This window comes from Schistocerca gregaria, chromosome 6 (genome assembly GCF_023897955.1).
Source record: "Schistocerca gregaria isolate iqSchGreg1 chromosome 6, iqSchGreg1.2, whole genome shotgun sequence".
Classification (NCBI taxonomy): Eukaryota; Metazoa; Arthropoda; class Insecta; order Orthoptera; family Acrididae; genus Schistocerca; species Schistocerca gregaria.
The window spans coordinates 453,992,913-454,012,880 of NC_064925.1; the positions used below are offsets into that span (position 1 = coordinate 453,992,913).

Genomic DNA, 19,968 nt, shown 5'->3' on the forward strand with positions numbered 1-19,968 from the left:
CATTCCACTTAAAATCGTTCCGCACGCATACTTCCAGATATTTTACAGAAGTAACTGCTACCAGTGTTTGTTCCGCTATCATATAATCATAAATAAAGGATCCTTCTTTCTGTGTATTCGCAATACATTACATTTATCTATGTTAAGGGCCAGTTGCCACTCCCTGCACCAAGTGCCCATCCACAGCAGATCTTCCTGCATTTCGCTACAATTTTGTAATGCTGCAACCTCTCTGTATACTTCAGCATCATTCGCGAAAAGCCGCATGGAACTTCCAACATTATCTACTAGGACATTTATATATATTGTGAAAAGCAATGGTCCAATAACACTCCCCTGTGGCACGCCAGAGGTTACCTTAACGTCTGTAGACGTCTCTCCATTGATAACAACATGCTGTGTTCTGTTTGTTAAATATCTCTTCAATCCAACCACACAGCTGGTTTGATATTTCGTAGGCTCTTACTTTGTTTATCAGGCGACAGTGCGGAACTGTATCGAACACCTTCCGGAAGTCAAAGAAAATAGCATCTACCTGGAAGCCTGTATCTAATATTTTCTGGGTCTCATGAACAAATAAAGCGAGTTGGGTCTCACACGATCGCTGTTTCCGGAATTCCAAAAACGACATGATACGCGAGCAAAAAACATGTTCTAAAATTCTACAACAGATCGACGTCAGAGATATAGCTCTATAGTTCTGCGCATCTGCTCGACGACCCTTCTTGAAGACTTAGACTACCTGTGCTCTGTTCCAATCATTTGGAACCTTCCGTTCCTCTAGAGACGTGCGGTACACGGCTGTTAGAAGGGGGGCAAGTTCTTTCACGTACTCTGTGTAGAATCGAATTGGTATCCCGTCAGGTCTAGTGGACTTTTCTCTGTTGAGTGATTCCAGTTGCTTTTCTATTCCTTGGACACTTATTTCGATGTCAGCCATTATTTCGTTTGTGCGAGCATTTATAGAAGGAACTCCAGTGCGGTCTTCCTCTGTGAAACAGCTTTGGAAAAAGGTGTTTAGTATTTCAGCTTTACGCGTGTCATCCTCTGTTTCAACGCCATCATCATCCCGAAGTGTCTGGATATGCTCTTTCGAGCCACTTACTGATTTAACGTAAGACCAGAACTTCCTAGGATTTTCTGTCAAGTCGGTACACAAAATTTTACTCTCGAATTCACTGAACACTTCACGCAATGCCCTCCTTACGCTAGCTTTGACATCGTTTACCTTCTGTTTGTCTGAGAGGTTTTGGCTGCGTTTAAACTTGGAGTGAAGCTCTCTTTGCTACCGCCATGCCACGAGTGGTTCTAGGCAGCATTCTCCACAGGCTGGTACGCATTCTGTTTCAGCTTCCGGACGACGGACTCCGTCTGCACGAGTGGCCCCGTCCCCGCTTGCGTCAGCGAGGGTCAGACTGGAGCACTGGCCACCGACCCTGGCATGTACTACGTCTGCGTTGTCGACACCAGTAACGTACTGATCCCATCGCTCTTCAAGTGCCCCAACGGAGGAGTGTATAACCCCGCAATATATGCGTAAGTCACCAGCCAAACAGCTTACAGCAGTCACTGCGAAGCTAAGATGAAAAGATACTAATGAAATATACTACTGAAATGTTTGGTTTGTTGTTTCATTATAACGCAAGTCAAGAGTTAAACTAGCAACGAAGCTTTCTATAACAGCATTTGTGCATAAAATTTTCTCGGCCTTCAACTGGTGTCAGTCCAGCTTTCGACGATTAGCTCCATCTGCACTTTCTGAGTTGGCCCATAGCAAATGCAACATCTCCCAGGCACTATTATTGTTAAATGCTGTCGAATAAGCGGCCTAATTATATCAGCATCTAGGTATTCGGTAAACAGAGCTACGATGAAAAAGTGAAAGCACCTATCGGTTTGTTGATCAACAAAACTTACGGAGACACTGTAACAGCAGAAGATATTTATTTCCTAGGCAGCAGGCTAGAGAGAACAAAAGTAACGCAAATTATTGAACTGTAAGGAAGCTTTTACAACATGAAAGTTCGAGTGGAGATCATTACGGAGATTGAATGCTACTCCTAAAATGTACAGATGGAACTCAGTATAGTATGAATATGAAAGTTGAACGGTAGAACTACAGAAGTTTTTATTTCGTTGCAGAGAAGGAACCGAAACACTTGCATACGAAATTAAGAGATATTATAAAGAATAGAGAAAAAAGAAATCTATGGGAAGTCCCCACCAGAATACATCTCAGATTATTGGAACATGCTAGGGCATCCAGAAGTAATTAACCTGGCTCTGGTATGGAAATTTCTTGTGGCTAATATTACAGAACGTGAAAGAGATTGTTGAGCTATTTAGATAAGTATTATCACATGTAGGAAAAGCTGCTACGTTGCGTTAAAGTTGTCGAAAGAACAAAGATTCTAAAAATATCTTCTCGGTGAAGAGAATGATTAGATGTAATCCAGCATGTCACATCTAAATTACCTTTATATCAGTAACACTAGACTAGAAGAACTAAAGCTTTCTTTAACTGTAATCGAAAAAACTATTTAATCTGTTTTCGAAGATGCTGTAACAAAAATGGTCCTTAAAATGTAAGGTCACCTCGACATTTTAGTTGATTCATCTTTTCAGACTTTTTCTTTAACACAGATGCTTTTATTTACGTATCAGCCTTACTGTTATCTCACCGAGAATGTTAGTGAAGGCGTCATCAATTAACGTGTCGTTTGTAGATGTTCTGTTTTGACGGTTCATCAATAATAAACTACCATACAATCACTTTATACTATATTTCACTTTCGTAATTTTTCGATGGAGATGTTAATCTCCAGCTTCTACAGTATAGCCCAGATTGCCCTCTAATTCCTTATAGTTTCTGCTGATGCACCTCCAAGGAAAATGATGGACACTTGAGAAAATAAATACTACAGGAGTTATTTCACAATTTCCCATCAACCGTCAGAATGTTAATGGAGTGTTCACTCTCGCTGAGTCAGTGTATAAAAATAATAATAAAAAAATAGTTGCTTTGACTTTGTCGAAAAGTGATAAGAACTTGCAGCAGATAAAGAATGTTTCCCCAGTCCTTCTAAGGCCTTGAAAGTTCTTCACAGGACCCAGTTTCACATGAGGAATAGCAAGGATTAGAGCTCCTTTTGTCACATGATATACTGCAATCTATGGACATAGGGCAACAAGCAGGTTCCATATCCCCAGATTTCCGGAAAGCATTGAACTGCAGACCGTTAACGAAGATCCGAGCACAGAAATTAGGTTGCCAGATATGTAAGTAGTTCGAGAACTTCTGAAATAGTAGAGCGCACTAATTTGTCAACAAGGGAGCGTTCATCAGAGACAAGGGTATCGTTAGGAGTGCCCCAGGGAAGTGTGATAGGACCACTCTTACTCTCTCTATATATAAATGATCTGACAAACAGGGTGATGAACAATCTGCAGCTGTTTGCTGATGACGCAGTCGTGTACGTGAAAGTGTCGTCGTTGCGTTCCCGTAGAGGATACAGGATGACTTAGACAGAATTTCTATTTGGTGTCATGAATAGCAGCTAGCTCCAAATTTGGAAAAATGTAAGTTAATGCAGGTGAGTAGCACAAACAGTCCTGTGATGTTCGAATGAAGCATTAGTGATGTGCAGGTTTACATAGTCGCGTCGATTATGTATCTGGGGGTAACGTTGGAGAGCGGTATGAAGAAATGGAATGAGCATATAAGGGTGGTAGCAGGAAGACGAATGGTCGACTGTTAACTAGGAGAATTTTAGGAAAGTGTTGCTCACCCATAAAGGAACCGCATATAGAACACCAGTGCAACCCATTCTTCAGTTAATTTTTTTAAAAATTTGTAGTAAGATCCTACGGAACCAAACTGCTGAGGTCATGGATCCCTAGGCTTAAACACTACTTGTTGTTGTTGTTGTTGTGGCCTTCAGTCCTGAGACTGGTTTGATGCAGCTCTCCATGCTAATCTATCGTGTGCAAGCTCCTTCATCTTCCAGTACCCACTGCAACCTACATCCTTCTGAATCTGCTTAGTGTATTCATCTCTTGGTCTCCCTCTACGACTTTTACCCTCCAATCTGCCCTCCAATGCTAAATTTGTCATTCCTTGATGCCTCAGGACATGTCCTACTAACCGATCCCTTCTTCTAGTCAAGTTGTGCCACAAACTTCTCTTCTCCTCAATCCTATTCAATACCTCCTCCTTAGTTATGTGATCTATCCACCTAATCTTCAACATTCTTCTGAAGCACCACATTTCGAAAGCTTCTATTCTCTTCTTGTCCAAACTATTTATGTACATGTTTCACTTCCATACATGGCTACACTCCATACAAATACTTTCAGAAACGACTTCCTGACACTTAAATCTATATTCGATGTTAACAAATTTCTCTTCTTCAGAAACGCTTTCCTTGCCATTGCCAGTCTACATTTTATATCCTCTCTACTTCGACCATCATCATTTATTTTGCTCCCCAAATAGCAAAACTCCTTTACTACTTTAAGTGTCTCATTTCCTAATCTAATTCCATCAGCATTACCCGACCTAATTCGACTACAATCCATTATTCTTGTTTGCTTTATATCCTCCTTTCAAGACACTATCCATTCCGTTCAACTGCTCTTCCAAGTCCTTTGCTGTCTCTGACAGAATTACAATGTCATTGGCGAACCTCAAAGTTTTTATTTCTTCTCCCTGGATTTTAATACCTACTCCAAACTTTTCTTTTGTTTCCTTTATTGCTTGCTCAATATACAGATTGAATAACATCGGGGAGAGGCTACAACCCTGTCTCACTCCGTTCCCAACCACTGCTTCCCTTTCATGCCCCTCAACTTTTATAACTGCAGTCTGGTTTCTGTACAAATTGTAAATAGCCTTTCGCTCCCTGTATTTTACCCCTGCCACCTTTAGAATTTTAAAGAGAGTATTCCAGTGAACATTCTCAAAAGCTTTTTCTAAGTCTACATATGCTAGAAACGTAGGTTTGACTTCCCTTAATCTTTCTCCTAAGATAAGTCGTAAGGTCAGTATTGCCTCACGTGTTCCAACATTTTTACAGAATCCAAACTGATCTTCCCGGAGGTCGGCTTATACTAGTTTTTCCATTCGTCTGTAAATAATTCGCGTTAGTATTTTGCAGCCGTGCCTTATTAAACTGATAGTTCTGTAATTTTCACATCTGTCAACACCTGCTTTCTTTGGGACTGGAATTATTATATTCTTCTTGAAGTCTGAGGGTATTTCGCCTGTCTCGTACATCTTGCTCACCAGATGGTACAGTTTTCTCAGGACTGGCTCTCCCAAGCCCGTCAGTAGTTCTGATGGAATGTTGTCTAATCCCGGGGCCTTGTTTCGACTCAGGTCTTTCAGTGCTCTGTCAAACTCTTCACGCAGTACCCTAGCTCCCATTTCATATTCATCTACATCCTCTTTCATTGCCATAATATTGTCCTGAAGTAAATCGCCCTTGTATACACCCTCTATATACTCCTTCCACTTTTCTGCTTTCCCCTCTTTGCTTAGAACTGGGTTTCCATCTAAGCTCTTGATATTCATACAAGTGGCTCTCTTTTCTCCAAAGGTCTCTCTAATTTTCCTGTAGGATGTATCTATCTTACCCCTAGTGAGATAAGCCTCTACATCCTTACATTTGTCCTCTAGCCATGCCAGCTTAGCCATTTTGCACTTCCTGTCGATCTCATTTTTGAGACGTTTGTATTCCTTTTTGCCTGCTTCATTTACTGCATTTTTATATTTTCTCCCTTCATCAATTAAATTCAATATTTCTTCTGTTACCCAAAGATTTCTACTAGACCTCGTCTTTTTACCTACTTGACCCTCTGCTGCCTTCACTATTTCATCCCTCAGAGCTACCGATTCATCTTCTACTGTATTTCTTTCCCCCATTCCTGTCAATTGTTCCCTTATGCTCTCCCTGAAACTCTGTACAACCTCTGGTTTGGTCAGTTTATCCAGGTCCCATCTCCTTAAATTTCCACCTTTTTGCAATTTCTTCAGTTTTAATCTACAGTTCATAACCAATAGATTGTTGTCAGAGTCCACATCTGCCCCTGGAAATGTCTTACAATTTAAAACCTGGTTCCTAAATCTCTGTCTTACCATTATATAATCTATCTGATACCTCTTAGTATCTCCAGAATTCCTCCATGTATACAACCTTATGATTCTTGAACCAAGTGTTAGCTATGATTAAGTTATACTATGTGCAAAATTCTACCAGACGGTTTCCTCTTTCATTTCTTAGCCCCAATCCATATTCACTTACTATGTTTCCTTCTCTCCTTTTTCCTACTGTCGAATTCCAGTCACCCATCACTATTAAATTTTCATCTCCCTTCGCTACCTGAATAATTTATTTTATCTCATCATACATTTCTTCAATTTCTTCGTCATCTGCAGATCTAGTTGGTATATAAACTCGTACTGCTGTAGTAGGCATGGGCTTTGTGTCTATCTTGGCCACAATAATGCGTTCACTATGCTGTTTGTAGTAGCTTACCCGCACTCCTATTTTTTGTTCATTATTAAACCTACTCCTGCATTACCCCTATTTGGTTTTGTATTTATAACCCTGTGTTCATCTGACCAAAAGTCTTGTTCCTCATGCCACCGAACTTCACTAATTCTCACTATATCTAACTTTAACCTATCCATATTCCTTTTTAAATTTTCTAACCTACCTGCTCGATTAATGGATCTGACATTCGACGCTCCGATCCGTAGAATGCCAGTTTAGTTTCTCCTGATAACGACGTCTTCTTGAGTAGTCCCCGCCCTGAGATCCGAATGGGGGACTATTTTACCTCCGGAATATTTTACCCAAGAGGACGCCATCATCATTTAACCATACAGTAAAGCTGCATGCCCTTGGGAAAAATTACGGCTGTAGTTTCCCCTTGCTTTCAGCCGTTCGCAGTACCAGCACAGCAAGGCCGTTTTGGTTAATGTTACAAGGCCAGATCAGTCAATCGTCCAGACTGTTGCCCCTGCAACTACTGAAAAGGCTGCTGCCCCTCTTCAGGAACCACACGTATGTCTGGCCTCTCAACAGATACCCCTCAGTTGTGCTTGCACCTACGGTACGGCCATCTGTATCATTGAGGCACGCAAGCCTCCCCACCAACGGCAAGGTCCATGGTTTCTAACTTACGCTAAGGACAACACATACACCCATGATCAAGGGGGGTCTCGAACCTCCCCGGGGAAAGCCGCGCGGACTGTGACAATGGGCCTACCCAACGCGGCGTTCTTGAGTACTGTTCGAATGTTTGCGATCCCCACCACGTAGGGTTGAAGGAAGACATAGAAGAAATTCAGGGTCGGGCTGCTAGACTTGTTACCGTTAGGTTCTGCCAACATGTGAGTATTACGGGGATGCCTCACGAGCACAAATGGGAATCGATTCAAGAAAAACGTCTTTTCACGAAATGCTATCGAGAAAAGTTAGAGAGTAGGCATTTGAAGCCAAATGCGGAACTATTCTGCTGCCCATAATTAAAGTTCCAGTTTCAAAATGCTGTGGGAAGAGAACCACTGCTCAGAATGACGTCAAATTCTAACAGTGTGTTAGTGGCGCAGTGGGAAACGTCATGGAACAAAAAAAAATTTACGAAAATTTTATCAATAGATGGCGTTGTAAATGTCTTAACGTGAATGGGGCCGGCTATAAATGACAGATAAATCGCAATACTTCGGCTATGGTTTGAGGTGCGCTTTACATCATCCGTTCTGTTCAATGTGCATCACTCCACAAGTCCGGCAGTTAACAGTTTCTCCACTGTTTGGTTAGCCCATACACCATGGAAAGTTCGTACCACATCGGTTTTTAATTGTTCTGATGCCAAAAACCGCGTAAAAAGCAAACGACAACTGTTTGTAATTGACCTGGGGCCAAAAAGCGCACACAAAGCCAAACCGCATCCGTTTCTGGTTGTCATGAGACTGGCACAAGACGTGTTCAGTATGCTGTCCACCGTTTTCTGCAACAAGTTGAAATCGAGAAACACCATCTTCCACAAGGGAGCGGAGTGTCTCAGTGGATTGCGTTCAGGATGCTTGCGCAATGCGTGCCAGTACACCTACGTTCGTAATTGGAGAACTAAACACAACATCTTTCAGACCGGTCCACTACCAGGAGTCAAAGGGATTAAAACTGGGCGATGTGGACGACCAGGTTGTAGGGAAATGACGGCTGATAATTCTAGCATTTCCGAAATGGATCTTCAGCAACCGTTTCACTGGCTGTGCAATGTGCGGAGGTACGCCCTCTTACATAAAAATGATCCTACTCCCACACGCACGGTGTTCAAGGGTTGGAAACACGTTGGTGCCCAAAAGACTCTCATAGCGTTTACCAATGACGCTACAGGTAACAGGACCCGCAAGATTCATCTCCTCAAAAAAAGTACAACTCTGTGACAAACGATGCCGTCAACCAGCACCGCACAGACACCTTAGCAGAATGAACTGGTACTGGATGATGTGCACACGGATTTTCCCTTGCCCACGTTCTGCAGCTCTGTATATCGGCATGTCCTTGGAGATGAAAATGGGCTTCGACTGTTCACGGAATGTTCCACGGCCACCTATTGTTCACTTCCACGTGAGCAAGTATTCCAGAGCGAACTCCTGTCTTGCTGTCAAGTCAGCAGGAATCAAGTCCCGAACACGGGTGATTTTGTATGGATAGCAATGCAGGATGTTTGGCATCATTTTGTGCATCGTTTTCACAGGCATGTCCAACGTTCGGGCAATTACCCGTGTGCTGTATGTTTACACACCGCCGCTCGGCCCCTCCTGCAATGCTGTGGCTTTCCTCCCTCTGCCTCATTCTACTTCAAAAGAACCTGTCTTTTCGATTTTTGCAATTATTTTTTCCAGACCCTTAGCAGACATCGAACTAACGTCTTTGTTCATACGTTTTAGTGAGCGGAGCTCCTACAGGGCTACTGGCGCACAGTCACCGTTCATGTAAAAGAGCTTTACCAGCATGGCGCGATCCTTCATGAAGACACTCATGTTGGACGTCTCGGACGCAAGCTGAGGAACACCTGTGTGCCGTCCGTTGGAGTGCGTACGAGGGGGACCCAAAAGAAACAGGATTGTTGTCATAAAAATTTAATGATGATCCTTTCTACAAAATTACTTCAATCACCTTCAAAATACTCTCCATTACATGCGATGCACTTGTCAAGTCTCTTTTCCCACTGTTGGAAGCATGTTTGGAACTCTTCAAGTTTGATGTTGTCCAGTGTCCTTTGCGAAGCTGTTTTTACCGCCTCCACATCGTCATAACTCTCCCCTTTTAGCGTTTTTTTCATTCGTGGAAATAGGAAAAAGTCGGACGGGGCTAGGTCCGGCTAATACGGAGCGTGGGGAACGACAGACCACCTCTGAGATACCAAATAGTGGGTCACTCGTAAGGCCGTGTGTGCTGGAGCGTTGTCGTGATGCAGAAACCAGTCATCTGATCGCCAAAGTTCCGGGCGTTTCCTCCCCACATCCTCTCGCAGACGCTTTAAAACATCCAAGTAAAAGTGCTGGTTAACAGTCTGGCCAGGGGGTACAAATTCCCGATGCACTATTCGACGAACATCAAAAAAGACAATGATCATCGTCTTCACATTTGACCTCACTTGCCTTGCTTTTTTGGTCTGAGTCAGATCGGAGTCCTCCACTGGCTTGGGTTCGGGGTTCTACCCGTAACACCAACTCTCATCCCCTGTAATGACTTTGTTCAAGAAGTTTGGATCACGTGAAATCTATGTTTTCGAGTCCTGACACACATTCATGCGGATGGTTTTTTGCTCCTGTGTGAGAAGGCGCGGAACAAATTTAGCAGCAACATGTCTCATGTGCAAATCCTCACTCAAAATCCGCTGGCACGAGCCCCAACTGTTTCCTGTCTCTGATGAAATTTGGTCGACCGTTTGGCGACGATCCTCGTTGATCCTTTGTATAGCTAGTATCCGCACTGTTAAGTATTTGAGAACAAAGGCACTTGGTGACTTGCTACAAAATTTTTACATGATGGGTGGAGGAAATGGGCGGGCAGAAGGACTAGGAGGAGATGGAAAGAGAGGAGAGTGAGCAGCCGATGGACAAAGGAGGGGAAAGAGGGGATGCACAGAGTGATGTGTGGAGGAGTTGGGAAGCGAGAAGGAGTAGAAAAAGAGTGACAGAGAGAGGAGGGAGCAGCCGATGGACAAAGGGAGGGGGAAGAGGGGATGGACAGAGTGGTGAGTAGAGGAGGTGGGAAGAGAAGAGTAGGAGAAGATGGACAGAGAGAGGAGGGAGCAGCCGGTGAACAAAGGGAGGGGGAGCAAGGGATGGACAGAGCGATGGGTGGAGGAGGTGGGCAGGGAGAAGGAGTAGGAAAAGAGTGACAGAGAAAGGAGAGAGAAGCCGATGGACAAAGGGAGGGGATGGACAGAGTGATGTGTGAAGGAGGTGTACAGGGAGGAGTAGGTGAAGATGGACAGAGAGATGAGGGAGCAACCGATGGACAAAGGAAGGGGAGGAGGGGATGGACAGAGCGATGGGTGGAGGAGGTGGGCAGGGAGAAGGAGTAGGAAAACAGTGACAGAGAGAGGAGGGAGCAGACGATGGGAAAAGGGAGGGGGAGAAGGGGATGGACAGAGTGATGAGTGGAGGAGGTGGACCAGGAGCAGTAGGAGATGACGGACAGTGGGAGGCGGGAGCAGCCGATAGGCAAAGGGAGGTTGAGGAGGGGATATACAGTGTGATGGGCTGAGGAGGTGGGCATGGAGGAATAGGAGATGTACAGAGAGAGGAGGGAGCAGCCGATGGTCAAAGGGAGGGGAAGGAGGGGATGGACAGAGTGATGGGTGGCGAAGGTGGGCAGGGAGAAGTTGTAGGTGAAGGTGGATAGAGAGAGGAGGAAGCAGCTGATGGATAAAGGGAGGGGGAGGAGGGGATGGACAGAGTGGTGAGTGGAGGAGGTGGGCATGTATGAATAGGAGAAGATGGACAGAGAGAGGAGGGATCAGCCAATGGACAAAGGGACTGGGAAGAGGGGATGGACAGAGTGATGGGTGGAGGTGTGCAGATAGAATGAGTAGGAGGAGATGGACAGAGAGAGGAGGGAGCAGCCTATGGACCAAGGGAGGGGGATGAGGGGATGGACTGAGTGATGAGTGGATGAGGTGGGCAGGGAGGAGTATGGGAAGATAGGCAGAGAGAGGAGGGAGCAACTGATGGACAAAGGAAGGGGACGAGGGGATGGACAGAGCGAAGAGTGGAGGAGGTGGACAGGGAGAAGGAGTAGGAAAAGAGTGACTGAGAGATGAGGGAGCAGCCGATTGACAAAGGGAGGGGGAGGAGGGGGTGGACAGAGTGATGAGTGGAGGAGGTGTGCAGGGAGGAGTAGGAGAAGATGGACAGAGGAGGAAGCAGCTGATGGACAATGGGAGGAGGAGGAGGGGATGGACAGAGTGGTGAGTGGAGGAGGTGGGAAGAGAGGAGTAGGAGAAGATGGACAGAGAGGAGGGAGCAGCCCATGGACAGAGGGAGGGGGAGGAGGTGATGGACAGGGTGATGGGTGGAGAAGGTGGGCAGGGAGAAGGAGTAGGAGAAGAATGACAGAGAGAGGAGGGAGTAGCTGATGGCGGATTTGATGGACAGAGTGATGAGTGGAGGAGGTGGGCGGGGAGGAGTAGGAGAGGATGGACAGAGTGAGGATTAGCAGCCGATGGACAAAGGGAGGAGGAGGAGGGGATGGACAGAGTGGTGAGTGGAGGAGGTGGGCAAGTAGGAATATGTGAAGATGGACAGAGAGAGGAGGGAGCAGCCAATGGATAAAGGAAGGGGGAGGAGGGGATGGACAGAGTGATGGGTGGAGAAGGTGGTCAGGGAGAAGGAATAGGAGAAGAATGACAGAGAGAAATGAGGGAACAGCCAATGGGAAAAGGGAGGGGGAGAAGGGGATGGACAGAGTGATGAGTGGAGGAGGTGGACCAGGAGCAGTAGGAGATGACAGACAGTGGGAGGCGGGAGCAGCCGATATACAAAGGGAGGTTGAGGAGGGGATATGCAGTGTGATGGGCTGAGGAGGTGGGCATGGAGGAATAGGAGATGTACAGAGAGAGGAGGGAGCAGCTGATGGTCAAAGGGAGGGGAAGGAGGGGATGGACAGAGTGATGGGTGGAGAAGGTGGGCAGGGAGAAGTTGTAGGTGAAGATGCACAGGGAGAGGAGGGAGTAGCTGAAGGACAAAGGGAGGGGGAGGAGGGGATGGACAGAGTGATGGGTGGAGAAGGTGTGCAGGGAGAAGGAGTAGGAGAAGAATGACAGAGAGGAGGGAGCAGCCGTTGGACAAAATGAGGCAGAGGAGGGGATTGACAGAGTTATGAGTGGAGGAGGTGGGGAGGGAGATGTAGTAGGAGGAGATGGACAGAAAGAGGAGAAGGAATCGAGTGATTAATAGAATTATAAAAAAATATGTACTTGGGCCACGCCGGTTACTCAGATAGCACGGCAACTGAACTGTGTAACTGCTTCTCACTTCATATTCCAGGCATCAGTTTGAAAGAGATATGTAAGGGAACGATAAAACTATTGCTTGTAGAAAGTGCTTTATATTCAGTCAGTGAATACAAATGAAAGTAGGTGTACAATGTAACAGAAATAATATGTGTATAGGCAGATGGATGGTAAATAGAAGATATGAACTTCTTTGTGATGTATTAAAATTGTAACGTGTATCGGGAGATTGTACAGTAGATAGAAAATGTGCAACTATCTGTTGTGTTATTGTATTTAAAAATGATATACCTGTTATAATTAAATAGTGTATATGAATATAATTTTGTAAGGATGACAATGCAAATATATAGTTACATCTAAACCTATTACATGCTGTCCAGGTTAAAAATATAACAACATAGAATGCAGTAGCTTGAGACATAATTGAGATACTTATTGGCGGTCTGCTTCTACAGATAAGGGAACTCCAGATGTGTTCTGTGTCCGCTCCCGGCAGTTGGTACCGTGTGCTTGTACACGTAACTGCTTTGTTCACGTAATCACACATCAGAAGCCATGTGGACTGCACAGCTGTAGGTGTTCTGTGTGCTTCCTCTCGCCTAGCTAACGACCCTTACACTGATACAACGTCGTTTTCGACATGGGTATGGACTGCGACTAACTGAGGACGTTCCCACTTACGTAACAATCAACAAATGGAACAAGCGGCTTCTGGAAACTGGGAGTTTGTTTCGGTGTTGGGTCACCACGTGAGTACGCAGTTCCACAGGCTACTATTGAACTAATCCGTACGTCTTTCCAGCGGAGTCCTCATAAGTCAACCCTACAAACAAGTAGTCAATGGCAGTCACCTCGTTCGACAGTACACTGTGTCGTCCATAAAAGGTTGCGCCTACAGGCGTACAAGCTGCAGCTTCGTCACAAAATCAAGGCTAAGGACATGCCCCGATGGAAGGCATTCGCGGAGAGAGTTCGGGCAAGAATGGGTGAAAACTAGGCATTCATCAATTTCGTCTCTTTTTCGAACGATGCTGACTTCAATACTTCTGGCACGGTAAACACGCACATGTGCCATATGTTGGGAACTGTGCCTTACTCCCCCCCTCCCTCCCTCCCATGTAGTGTTAGAGTGTGAACGTGACTCTCTGAAAGTGAATGCATGCTGTGGATTTGTGAAAAACAGGGTTATACGCCCATTCTTCATTGCAGAGCCTACAGTTATTGCAACAACGTACGTAGACATGTTAGAACTGTATGCTGTGCCACAACTTCTTCGTGACCTGATCTTTCAACGAGATGCTCATCATACCATTTTGCGAACATTACAGGATGTTCTTGGATCGTTAGTTTCCAAATTGCTGGACTGTGAATGTATTCCACCGATTGCTTGCCCCCCTAGAAGCCCAGACACCTGATTTTTTTTCTGTGGCGGTTCACCAGGAATCGCGTGTATCAAACACTAACTTGCTATCTACCAGATCTGCGTCATCGCATTCGTGCAGCTTAGAAAATGTTACGCCTGCAGTGTTGCAGAACACCTGGGGAGTAGTGGAATACCGATCAGATGTCTGTCGCACCACTAATGGTGCCCATATCCAGGTGTATTAGGTGTGAATACGGTAACAATTTGAGTTACCATACTTGGGGAAACTCACAGTCAACGAATATCTCAATTACTTCTCATGTTATTACATTTTATATTCTGATGCGTTTAACCAGCATACCCTGTATGTACATCAAAAGCTGCTAAATAAATAAATCATTCATTTCAGCTGCGTCGACCCTACATCGCCAACATCTAGCACAGGAGCGGCCACGACGGCGACCACTACCACAACCACGACCACGACCACGACCACGCCAGCCCCTCCCACTCCCACCCCCGCTCCCACCAGCACCACCACAGCCAGCTCCGCCCCCATCCCAGGAACCCCCTGCTCGCCGCCACTGATCAGGGTCGCCGACCCAGATGACTGCACACGCTACTACGAGTGCAGCGAGTACAGGACGTGGATGCACGCTGCCTGCCCCTACGGCACCTACTACAACCCCGTGCACAGCAGCTGTGAGTTTGGCTTCTGCTAACGTGGCGCCCTGACGAAGTCAAGTGTATCTCTGGAAGACCTCTCTAGCTCTTCACAATCAACAGCAACCTGTTACGAATAAATACGTTATAAAATCTGTTTACGTTTCTCATATTGCACACCTTCTATCACAAAGGTCATCCAAAACGGAGCAATGCTGTAGTTACACTTATTGAAATATTCCGTACTATAATGCAGTGCCCAGATGAGTTCCTTGTTGAATCCCAATGTTTCGTCCCCATCTGCGGAGGACATTTTCGAGAGAGGCTGTAGCTTGTTCAGAGGTCTTATCCACATCCTAACCCGCTACTGACTGAAATAAAATGCCCTTTCCGTGTGCCTTGTGCACATGCGAGACCTTTCGAGTTTTGAAAACTCGAGTGCCATTGGCCTTTATCGGTTGCTGTCGTCCGCTGTTGCCATCACCCCGTGATAGAAGGTTGGTACATGCATTTAGCACTTGAATCTAGATACATACTACTTTCACATCTTACCCCTTCCGATTAAAAACATTCCGTTGTTTAGTGGTCTCCACAGCCGCCCTGCATCGCCATTGATACACTACTGGCCATTAAAATTTCTACACCATGAAGATGACGTGCTACAGACACGAAATTTAACCGACAGGAACAAGATACTGTGATATACAAATGATTAGCTTTTCAGAGCATTCACACAAGGTTGGCGCCGGTGGCGACGCCTACAACGTGCTGACATGAGGAAAGTTTGCAACCGATTTCTCATACACAAACAGCAGTTGACCGGCGTTGCCTGGTGGAACGTTGTTGTGATGCCTCGTGTAAGGAGCAGAAATGCGTACCATCACGTTTCCGACTTTGATAAAGGTCGGATTGTAGCCTATCGCGATTGCTGTTTATCGTATCGCGATGTTGTTGGTCGCGTTGGTCGAGATCCAATGACTGCTAGCAGAATATGGAATCGGTGGGTTCAGGAGGGTAATTCGAATCCCAACGGCCTCGTATCACCAGCACTCGAGATGACAGGCATCTTATCCGCATGGCAGTACCGGATCGTGCGGTCACGTCTCGATCCCTCAGTCAACAGATGGGGACGTTTGCAAGACAACAACCTTCAGCACGAACAGCTCGAAGACGTTTGCAGCAGCATGGACTATCAGCTTGGAGACCATGGCTGCGGTTACCCTTGACGCTGCATCACAGACAGGAGCGCCTGCGATGGTGTACTCAACGACGAACCTGGGTGCACGAATGGCAAAGCGTCATTTTTTCGGATGAATCCAGGTTCTGTTTACAGCATCATGATGGCCGCATCCGTGTTTGGCGACATCACGGTGAACGCACATTGCAAGCGTGTATTCGTCATCGCCATACTGACGTATCACCCGACGTGATGGTATGGGGTGCCATTGGGTACACGTCTCGGTCACCTCTTGTTCGCATTGACTGCACTTTGAACAGTGGACGTTACATTTTAGATGTGTTACGACCCGTGGCTCTACACTTCATTCGACCCCTGCGAAACCCTACATTTCAGCAGGATAATGCACGACCGCATGTTGCAGGTCCTGTACGAGCCTTTATGGATTCAGAAAATGTTCGACTGCTGTCCTGACCAGCACATTCTCCAGATCTCTCGCCAATTGATAACGTCTGGTCAATGGTGGCCGAGCAACTGGCTCGTCACAATACGCCAGTCACTACCTTTGATGAACTGTGGTATCGTGTGGAAGCTGCATGGGCAGCTGTACCTGTACACGCCATCCAAGCTCTGTTTCACTCAATGCCCAGGCGTAAGCAGCCCGTTATTACTGCCAGAGGTGGTTGTTCTGGGTACTGCTTTCTCAGGATCTGTGCATCCAAATTGCGTGAAAATGTAATCACTTGTCAGTTCCAGTATAATATATTTGTTCAATGAATACCCGTTTATCATCTGCATTTCTTCTTGGCGTAGCAATTTTAATTGCCAGTAGTGTAGTATCTGCTCGTGGCTGTCAGTACTCTAGCCTTATCATATCTAATAAGCTGGTCTCTTGACTGCAAAGGAAGTTCCACAGTGGTCCAATCTTTCTGTTTCTGCTATTCCGCAGTTGCTCTTGTGTTCTTGTAGACGCTTCTGGACAATTCTTGCAGTAATACCCTCGTAGACTTCTTTACGGCTACATAGTATCCTGTAAATTCGTGCTTCTTCAGCGGTTTGTGAGCAGTCTTTAGAAGTTCCTGCATGTTTCAGGTGTGTTTGTACATCACAGCAATAGTTTGTTTCGTGATCATTGCTATACCGCCAGTTACGTCTGTAATCAACGGAACTGGGACACAAACTTGGCTTTCCCGCTTATTGTGAGTGGTCACCTTACCACTTAGGTTACCTGAGCACGATTACCAGACCAATCTTCCACATATCACGCTGTCTACATCCTCATATCAAAGTGTAACGTCTACAAGTATAGTTTTGATCACAGAGAAATGAACAGATTGGATTGCAACATAAGGATGTAGACAGCGTGATATGTGGAAGTTAGGTCGGACTGGGAAGCATTCTCAGATAGCGAAAGTGGCTAAGCCGAATGCTCGCGATAAACGGGAAATCCGTCCTCAAGTCACTGTCCAGTACAAACTTTTATATGTCACAAATGTGTAGCATAGTTATATCAAATACAGCTCAAGCTGAAATAATTTGAATTTCAGCTAATATATTTCGAAAAAGAGAGTACTTTTTAGGGTTTCACGCCTCAACTGGTGAAAACGGAACTTTTATAGGATCACTTTGTCTGTCCCACTGATAAGACCCTTTTTTTCTCAGTAATGGGTAAACGTATCCAATTGAAATATATTTCACATCTAAGGTCTAGGGTCCCTTCTCAAGACCCTTTTTTTCTCAGCAATGGGTAAACGTATCCAATTGAAATATATTTCACATCTAAGGTCTAGGGTCCCTTGGCAGTGTAAAAAATTTAGACATCTAAGCCAGTGCAATCAAAAGACACGGCCAGATTTTTGAGACAAACTTACTCACCAAACTTATGTGCTACTTCTCGTTGGGTAGAATCATGATATTTGGCAAGAAGCAAGGTTTGTAACATAGAAACTACAGTATGTAGTACTGTACAAATATACCCACTGTTATTTTGCAGCGTCATTTAAACGCTTCTATAGTTATAATAATAGTAACAATAATAACGTAAGGGCTTCACCCGAATATAAACCAAAGTAATTCACGCCACCCATAAGGCTACGCGAATAACTGTATTTTCATTATTAATCAATGAGAGTAGGCAGAAGTCAGTGGGCAGGCATACGTCGAACGATCGGTATAGAAGGCTCAGAGTTAGATTGAGCGGGAAGGTGCACTGGTTGACATGGCTGGATGTAGATGGGAGTGCCAGCTGTTCGGGAAAGTGATAGGTGTCTAGTACCTTCTAGAATGATATGAGCGTAGTAATACCGCTCGAGTATTGGAAAGGTAGAATACTGAGGGGAACCCCCCAAAGCACAACTTCGATGGCGATATTGCGAGATATCGGCGTTGAGAGAAAATAGTCCCACTTGTTATTAACCCTTCAGGTTAAGAAAAATACTGGGTGAGCAAAAAGTCAGTATAAATTTGAAAACTTAATAAACCACGGTATAATTTAGATAGAGAGGTAAAAATTGACACACATGCTTGGAATGACATAGGGTTTTATTAGAACAAAAAAACAACGAAGTTCACAAAATGTCCGACAGATGGAGCTGGGCAGTAAAACGTCAGTGACTGCGCATGACAATCGTGTATAAAAGGAGCTGTAATGATAGAGAGAATCAGATGCGCCAGCAGTCGCAGCATGTTGACATTACCTGAAAAGGCGCTTTTAGTGAAGCTATATTATCAGAATGGGGAATGTGCTAGTTCAGCGTTACGATCCTATCGCCATAGAAAGGGGATTCGAACGGGTAAGGGTCCATTGACAACTGCAGCTGTGACGAGAATGATTTCGAAGTTCGAAGCCACGGGTTGTTTAGACGATAGACCCCGTAGTGGCCGACCGAGCACAAGACGTGATGCTGCTGAGACAGTTCAGGAAGAAATGGAGACTGTAGCGGGTTCGTCTATGCACGGGGACGTGAGCGCTCGTGCAGACGCATGTCGCACCGGCATTCCATACACTACTGTTTGATTGACACTTAGGCGTACTCTCCGATGCTATCCGTACAAAATCCATTGGCATCATGAACTGTTACCTGATTTACCACATCTATCGTTATCGGGCCTTTTTTCTTCGAGGAAATGCTGATTCTGGTTTTGTAACTGCTACCGTGACGGGTGAGAGGTACGCCGATATGTTTCAGAATCGCATCATCCCCAGCTTGGCTGATAAACACCTGCTGGAACGTACGATGTTTATGCAGGATGGCTCTCCACACCCTATTGCTGGCCGCGTGAAAGATCTCTTGCGCGCGTCGTTTGCTTATGATCGTGTGCTCCACCGCCACTTTCACCATGCTTGGCCTCCCAGGTCCCCAGACTTCAGTCCTTGCAATTATTGGCTTTGGGGTTACCTGAAGTCGCAAGTGTATCGTGATCGACCGACATCTCTAGGGATACTGAAAGACAACATCCGACGACAATGCCTCACCATAACTCTGGGCATGCTTTACAGTGCTGTTCACAACATTATTCGTCGACTACAGCTATTGTTGAGGAATGATGGTGGACATATTGAGCATTTCCTGTGAAAAACATCATCTTTGCTTTGTCTTACTTTGTTATGCTAATTATTGCTATTCTGAGCAGATGAAGCGCCATCTGTCGGGCATGTTTTTGAACTTTTGTATTTTTTTGGTTCTAATAAAACTCCATGTCATTCCAAGCACGTGTGTCAATTTGTACCTCTCTATCTACATTATTCTGTGATTTATTCAGTTTTCACATTTATACTGACTTTTTGATCACCTGGTATATTTTAAATGTAATCTAAAGCACGTAATTGAAGAAAGGGCTTAAGGTAACGATCTCCTCTCTTATATGCTATTTTCTTTCATTAGTTTATAAAATTTTTAACTACGTGATTACTCATCGGCGCGGAAGTACGAATAAACTGGAGGGGAGTGCTGGTTTTGGTGTTGGCGCTTTCGTTCTCGAGAGTCGCTCTGGTCCTTCAAAATGGACGGACCGGGTCCTTAAAAATAGACAGCTCCGTATCTCACTGCTCCAATGAAATGCTAACTTTATTCGGTCAATAAGTAAGGCTTTACAGGCACTACTCCGAGTGTCTGGAACATTAGCTGAGTAGCAATTTTATGCGCCAGAAAAGTTTACGAGAGGCTGTGAATTTGATAGTGCGATACGAAGTCTCATTGGAACTGTGATGAACTTTAGAACAAGG

At 45.1% G+C, this 19,968-nt stretch overlaps 1 protein-coding gene across 2 annotated transcripts in view; it reads left to right on the forward strand.

Annotated features, from left to right (window-relative positions):
* The window catches only part of LOC126278478 (mucin-5AC-like), a 92,241-nt gene extending 77,518 nt beyond the window's left edge, over positions 1 to 14,723 (forward strand). For both annotated transcript variants that reach the window (XM_049978626.1, XM_049978625.1), the window contains exons 4-5: positions 1,351 to 1,536; positions 14,313 to 14,723. In XM_049978626.1, the coding sequence (XP_049834583.1) occupies positions 1,351 to 1,536; positions 14,313 to 14,625 (499 nt within the window). In that variant the 3' untranslated portion in view covers positions 14,626 to 14,723. The remainder of the gene's footprint in view (positions 1 to 1,350; positions 1,537 to 14,312) is intronic.
* The last annotated feature ends 5,245 nt before the right edge of the window (positions 14,724 to 19,968 follow it).